Consider the following 8,094-nt stretch of genomic DNA (forward strand, 5'->3'; position numbering starts at 1 on the left):
AAACGCAAATTGAATCTAGAAACATACGATGCTATTTGTCAGCTTATGGTAGTAAAATTGATCACTATTACAAGTCTTTGGAGGCTTTCGTTTCGCGTCGTAAATTCACAGGAAGGGATGTGTTTGTATGTGGAACCAACGGTTGTATTGCACGTTTTCCGAAATCTGACAATTTGATAGCTCATATGAAAGACATTTGCCAAAATGAGGAAGTAATCAGGTGTAAGCACTGTTATATGACTGGTTTCAGCATAGATTCCTATATCATACACCTGAATATCCACAGGCTGGAAAAGTTTGCTTGTTTTTTATGTACACATAACCACTTTTTGCTACGTAATGTGGTTGAGCACATGAAAGATGTACACAAATGCAATGCCTTACGAATATCATTTGCACACCCACAAAAAGTTAATTTACTCCAGGATGTCATTGTTCTGATACCGGCTGGATTATCGGAAGTTAATATCGAGAAGCACATTGATCGCGTTATTCTTGAGGGAACTAAAAACAACTTGATAAAATTTTCGCTTCCAAAACAAGTGAATCCCAGAATGTTGTACACATGTGGATTTTGTCAGGAGATTCTTACAAGTAAACTTTGTTTAGAGAGACACATACTGCTATGTACACAGAAAAATAACAATTACTATCCATGCGCCCATTGTGCTTGTCGGTTTACTGATTGGATCGATAATTTGAGCACCATCAGCCAGCATTTATATTTTCATGGCGAAAGGTTGTTCAAATGTGCATCATGCACTTATCATCATTTTCAGCGTAGCAATGTAGCAGATCATATAACGCAATTCTGTAGCAAGCCAGGGAGTACTGTTAGCATCGTACGAGAATCCAGACTGATATGGAAATGCCACATTTGCTTTTATCGGTCGTTGTTCAAACAAGCCATTATGGAACATATGCAAAACACTCATAATCTACCAGGAGAACGATATCTGTGTGCCTTATGCGATAGCCGGCTGTCTACCTTTAGTGAAATGAAGATGCATTGTCAGAAACAGCATTATGGTGATAATGTGTCAATGGTTGAGATGTATCACCCACTAGGAAAGATAAATGAAGAAATATATGGAATGCGAAGTAAGAAAGTGATTGGGTTTGATCCGGTTGATAATATAACAATCGTAAAAGTTAATAAATTCAAAGCTGATCAACAACTGAAGTTTTTACAAAAACGCAACAGTGTTGAAAAAACAAAACAAAATGAAGTTGGTACAGGGCTTTTACCTGTTCTTGAAGTTATTTCTGATGGTACCCCGCAACGTATATACCATGCCAATGATAACAAGCTTGCAATAACTCTACTGAAATCAACACTCGATTTACAAGATGGAGTACAACAAACTTTTGACGGTTTTGCTTCGGTAGCGAAACTACAAATGGACACGGCCAAAAATTGCGATAAAAGTTCATCTCAGTTACAAGCAGCTAGATTAGATTCTCAGCTGCATGATTCTCAGCAGCCCGGAGGTCATTTCAAGGATTCTTTTTCAGCTGTCAGTTCCAAACCAAACAAGAATTTGCCTTTTGAGTGCAATTTATTGGAAAAACCAACGTTTCATAAGTCAGCAGAGCTGTCATTGCGGTGCTCGGTAGATCAACTTACACATCTTTCTGACAACACATTAAAACCGTTAACTCTATGCTTATCAACGTCCACAGGCCGTAGGACTTCGAGAAGAGTTGCGGTAAAGTCGAATAGTTATACTAGATTTTATGAAAGTTTCAAATATGTATGCCATTTTTGTAAAATGAGCTTTAATACATTTTCTGAACTGGAAATTCATGGCACAACTGTTAACGATGGAGGTAGTGACAAAATGTGCCCATGGACAGAAAATAATAGAGCATTTTGTTTAAAGGCGCTGGTCCGCTGTTTTTACTGCAATGAATTAAACACTTGTGAGGCTCTTAGGCAGCATTGCAGTGATAGGCATTCTACAAAGCAGTTCGTTTGTATTGACTTTTGGGATTCCTTCAAATGTGGATTGTGTTTGTACCGTAATGGATCCGGAAGTGAAAAAGATTTTTGGCTACATTTCAAAAACTTCCATGTCAAATTATGGAACAAATATACATGCTACGGGTACATAGATCAGTTGTTTTTGGATTGGGCATTGAATCTTGGAAGGAACGAGCAGTCGAGTGGTAGTCAACCAGAATTAAAAGCAATTCGGTTCATATGCAATTACTGTAACGAGTCTGATACGAGCGAAGTTTCGATAGGATCGCACGTAGCAAGGCACTGGCTTAAGTTTAACTGCGTTTGGTGTCAGAAAGTTTTTAAATATTTAAAACATTTATACTACCATGCGATTGCAATTCATCGTATGGATGATTTGGAGATAGGTCTTACATTTTCGAACGAATACGATAAACACTTGCTTGATGTTTTAATGGTCTTCGAGAATGGTTTGATTTTATCGAAACGACAAGTCCAACATACCACGATGGCTACTCTAGAACATTTAAAATCAGGATTTCAAAGTTATTACAATGAGCAAGTCAAATCTACCGATTCTTATAAGGAAACATTATTGATGCCAATATTCACCAGTAGGAAATCTGAAGTCAGTACAGCCGAAACGTGCAAAACATTCATTCAAAATCAATTGCTTCATCTAGAAATTGTTCTCGAACGTGTTAGCAACGATCATTTAGAAGGAAAAGAAAACTAGGATTTTATTACGGAATTCTTTATGCTTGAATTTTTGTTGAAGTGAAAATATTAATAAAAAGGTTATGAAATATCTACGTTTCGTTAAATTTTGAATTTTACAATAAAGCTGGTTGGTAAGCACATAACTTACAAGAAAAAAATTAATATCTTTGAAGATTACATATATGTCGTATGTCACCTTACAAAGTTTCATTTGTTTATGTCTTAATTTTTCAGGTTTATTAGCTACCTGTTTCTTTTTGTTTCTTCTTCTTTCTTCTGCGTCTGCGAGAATTTACTTCTTCCCGCCCATTCCAGCTTCTTGCGCCATCGCAAGTAAGGTAAAGTGGGGCCGCACGCCCCCCTTAACCGAAAAACATTTTTCTCTGCTCGTGCATTCATTTAACACATTCTCTTTTGTTAAATTTGAATTTCTAAACATCTTTTTTGTGTACGAAAAATAAAAAAATGTACTTCAAACTTATCAATTTCTTATTAAATAAGGTTTTCGAATGACCTTTTGGTTTTTGTTCATCAAAAACAATGATTGATTATGTTCATAGATCTGATTATGGCCTTTTATACAAACCGCCTTGGTCCAACCTTTATAATTACATCAACTTTGCAGGCCAGTTGACAATTTTCATCCAGAATGAATAGACGCCAAATCACCAGGTGAAAACATATCCACAAACCATACCACATAAACCAAAAAAACCATACACAACCTGTTGGAAAAGTTTTTACTTAAGCACAATTTCTCGTAACTTTATTTTAATCAAAAACCGTAGTACGCGGCATTACAAAAATTCAACTGCGGTTTTATCGCTTTTCCAACAGAATAGGACGATGGCTTTCTGTGACTCCTTTTTTATCACTTTCCTCCGCTCCTTCTGTTGGACTTATTCGCGATCCGAACCATCACTAATAATCTAACTCCGAACCATCACTAATCACTCTAATCAAATCTCAAAATCATAGCAGCATACGTATCACCAACCACCCCGATTGCCGCCTTTAAACAAAATATAAACAACCTATTCACAACAATAGACCAATCCACAAGTACCATCATCACAGCAGACCTAAACTGCCACCACTCACTATGGGGGAACACATGGGACGACACGAAAGGAAAATTCGAAAGACAAATTTGATCCTACTACACAGTAACGAAGCTACCTTCATCCCGTCCGACCCAATTAAAAACGGAACTGCCATAGACCTTACCATCATATTGGAAGACATATTGGAAAACAATACGCGTCTAGTATCCGACATCCATATAGGTGCAACAAACCACAAAACAATCTTCTCAACCATAGAGGCGAACACCCCCTCTACACGAACAACGTACATCAACAAAACAAAACTACTCAAAGATATAAACCTAATGCAGACCAGAAACGGACAAAATATAAAAAAAACATAAGCAAAACTATACAAAAACTCATCAAGCTAAATAAGCATATGCAAAAAATAACGCACAAAAGAAATTCAACCGGAACAACACAACCCAAAACAAAATAGAAAAAAACAGAACAATAGCTAAATTCAGAAGAACAAAAAATGAATACAAAACACTCCAATACGAAGAAACACTAGCCCAATTAGATAGCCAAACCAACACCAAAGAACTATGGAGATTAATCGGCATCCTAGAGGGCAAAAACACAACGGCACACAACGAGAACTTTATCAAAAACAACAAACAAGCAGCACAAGAATTCCTGAAAAATAACTTCCCAAAAAACAGAAAAGGGTAAACTACATGTACCCAGGTCTCCGCACAGAAGACCTAATAAACACAACCACGTGGAAACACATCATCAACAAAAAGAAAATCACAGTCCCAGGGCATGACCAAATTTCCTACGAAATCCAAAAAAACCTGAACGAAACAACAACAGAAAAAATCATCGAAGAAGCAAACCAAATGTGGTGCACAGGAAAACTAAAAAAATCATTCTAAAAAATAACAATAATAGCTATACCAAAACCCAACAGAGATCACCTCGATATAAACATCTACCGACCAATAGCGCTCCTCCCCACCATAACAAAAATAATGAACACCGCAGTACTGCACAAACTCAACGAACAACTTACTCCTCTTTTGGCTTCCGGCAAAAAATGACCACCAACCACTGCATAAACTTCCTATTACATCACATAAAAAGCAATAGCAACGTACACCGCCACACAGGAATCATATTCGTAGACCTAACAATTGCATACAACAATGTTAAAACAAACCAACTAATCCAAAAATTAGAACAAAACAACATAACCCCGGACATCACCCGATGGGTAGCAGGATTCCTATAAAACAGAACAGCTCAGATCACAACCGATAACAAGACAGTGAGAAGATTGGTGTCAGACGGTCTCCCTCAAGGAGACGTATTATCACCAACACTCTTCAACATAAACACACAAGAATTTCACGACAGATCCCAAACCCCGGAAATCATCCAATACGCAGACGATTTCGTCATTATAATATCAACCAACACCCAGGAAAACCTAGAACAAAAACTTCAAGAGGCACTAAATAGGTTCACCAAAACAGCAAAAAAACTAAGCCTACCAATCAACACAAGCAAAACAAAAACAATGATCTTTGGTAAAATTTTAAACGCAAACACAATCCGGATCATGGATCGACAAAAAACTAACGTTCCGAAAACAGATAGAAACACTAAAAAACAATGCTAGAAACAGACTAAACATCATCAAAAGAATTGTAGGCAACCGCCAGGTCGAAACGTTTTCGAGAGCGTACAATAAGGCGTTTGTATCTCTTCTAATAGACGCTAAATGTATGCTCGTCTTTTGTATGTTAATGTACGCGATTTGTCGCACGACGCATAAATTAATGCTCCTGGGGATCAGTAAAAATGGGATCTAATTGACATTTAACGAATTGTCATTTACACGCGTGCTACGCGCATCGTCTAGGTTACCACCCGTCATTTTGAACGAGCGTCGCCAGCTTAAAGAAACTTTATTTTAGGTATGTAAAATGTAAATCTAAATGTAAAATGTAAAACAATGTAAAAAACCCATCTTTCTTAGCGTGGCAGGTGTGATGCGTGTTTTTGTACAACATCCACTCAACGAATTAATTATAACTGAACATTTACATGGCAGTGAATGTTTTATCGAGATACCAAAACAATTAAGGAAGAAACTAGACGACAAGAATGAGCGAGCAATTTTTGTAGGATACGCCCCGAACGGGTATCGTGTTTTTAAAGACAATAAAATATGCATCTCACGCGTATTGCTATTCAACGAAAACAATTTACCGTACAGTAATATCAACGAACCATTTGGGGTGCCCATGGCGCAGCGGTAGCGCGAGGAAACACCACACCACAGGTGTGGGATCGAATCTCGAGTCTGGCACCCTCCGGTATTACGAACGGCTGACCACCGATCTATAATATACCGACTTTCGGTCACACAAACTCTCTTCGGAGAGAGGCCTTGTCCCACTAGGGGATGTCGTGCCACATAAAAAAAAAAAAAATATCAACGAACAATCGCATATTGATAGTGACATTGAGTTCATAACGCGTCCAACTGAAAACAATAAAAATCAAGAAAATGGACAAGGTAGTGAAAATAAACTCGATGAAGAAATGTTAGGCAGTGATGATACCGGTGAAACCGACTACTCTTCGGCGAATGATTCAACAGTTTCAGCAGGGAGTGAAAATGTTGCAACTGAATTTGCACAAACTAGACTACAATCATCCAGTGTACGAAAAAATCGAGGAAAGCTACCAGAATATTTGCATGGTTTTGTGGTTGGCGTAGCACACAACAAAGAAGCAGTTTGTTCCGAAGCAACATGTAACAGTAAAAAGGAGGATATACAAAATTTAAGTGAAGTGTCGAATATAGTAACAGACGAAGAACCAGCAAATCATCGAGAAGCTTTACGAAATGCTCACTGGAAGGCCGCCATGTTGGACGAATTAAAATCGCATCATCTTAACCAAACCTGGAAGCTTGTCACTATACCGAAAGATAAGAAAGTAGTTGGCTCGAAATGAGTGTTCAAGCTAAATCGTAACGAAGCAGGAGAAGTCGTTAAGCACAAGGCCAGAGTTGCAGCACAGGGGTACACTCAAAAATACGGCGAGGACTTTGAGGAGGTGTATGCTCCAGTCACACGACACACGACTTTCCTAACATTCCTAACCGTAGCAGCGAACAGAAAAATGATAGTAAAGCAACTGGACATCAAGACAGCGTATCTTTCCAGAAACAGAAAAATGAACAGAAAAATGATAGTAAAGCAACTGGACATCAAGACAGCGTTCTTATCAACCACCTGGATTCGAAGAAAAGGGAAAGGAAAATCTAGTTTGCAAGTTGCAAAGGAGTATCTATGGACTACGACAATCAGCTCGCTGCTAGAACAAGCGTATCAACGAATCTTTGACGAAGCTAAAGTTTAAGGAGTCCATTGCGGATCCATGCATGTATGTAAAAACGGACGCAGAATCCACTATTTATCTACTCATCTATGTGGATGATATACTCATCGCGTCACAAGACGAGAACACGCTACAACAGGTCATCCGGAGTTTCAACGATGAGTTCGAGTTAACTGTGCCAATTTCTTGGCATGGAAGTACGTCGAGATGAAAAAGATTACACCATTGGACAAAGAAGATACATCGATAATCTGCTTTCAGCTCATGGGATGAATGATGTAAACCCAAGTAACATTTCCAAGACCTATTAGATTTTAACAAGTTTTATCAATGTTTTAACATGGGTGTTCCAAGTCCAATTGGTTTTATAGAGGTTTCTCAGCAGGCAAAATAGTTTTAATAATTTTGACATCCTTAAAACCTTTTGAGGATAGCTATAAAACCGCTCATTAAGTCTAACATCTTAGTAGACTTGAAGAGTCTGTAAATACGCTGTTAAGTCCTTCCTTCTCTTAAAACCAATCAGTGATTTTTGGTCTAAAAAAGGTTTTAAGGGATGGTTTTGACAACGTTCTGTAGAGTGGGCCCTCTTACACTTAAAACGGGTTCATGATGGCTTTATCACAGCCTTTAAGATATTTTACTCTTAAGATGAGACCTTATGATGAGCATGAACAACATCGTTAGAACCATGATAAAACTTAAAATGTTACTTGGGAAGCCATCGAAAGCACCGATGAATCCAGAATTCTTGAAGGAAGACAACAAAGGTGAAATGTTGAAGGACCTTACGAAATACAGAAGTGTAGTGGGCAGTCTGTTGTATCTGTCAGTAGTGGGCAGACCGGATATTTCTACTAGTGCCGCTATACTAGGAAGAAGAAATGATGCACCATCGCAGTACGACTGGACAGCTGTGAATCAGGTGTTGCGATATTTGCTAAAGACGAAAGACTACCGTTT

The 8,094-nt window shown here is 38.1% G+C and overlaps 1 protein-coding gene across 1 annotated transcript; it reads left to right on the forward strand.

The window, feature by feature from the left end:
- The first annotated feature begins 1,396 nt into the window (after positions 1-1,396).
- Positions 1,397-2,726, forward strand: LOC131259845 (uncharacterized). The gene has a single exon (XM_058261452.1). It carries the CDS (start codon positions 1,401-1,403, stop codon positions 2,697-2,699), a length of 1,299 nt encoding a protein of 432 aa, XP_058117435.1. The 5' UTR covers positions 1,397-1,400; the 3' UTR covers positions 2,700-2,726.
- The last annotated feature ends 5,368 nt before the right edge of the window (positions 2,727-8,094 follow it).

This window comes from Anopheles coustani, chromosome 3, assembly GCF_943734705.1.
Source record: "Anopheles coustani chromosome 3, idAnoCousDA_361_x.2, whole genome shotgun sequence".
Lineage (NCBI taxonomy): Eukaryota > Metazoa > Arthropoda > Insecta > Diptera > Culicidae > Anopheles > Anopheles coustani.

What these genes read in the sequence shown, in the direction of transcription:
- LOC131259845 (XM_058261452.1), top strand. Translation starts at nt 1,401, where the DNA reads ATGGACACGGCCAAAAATTGCGATAAAAGTTCATCTCAGTTACAAGCA.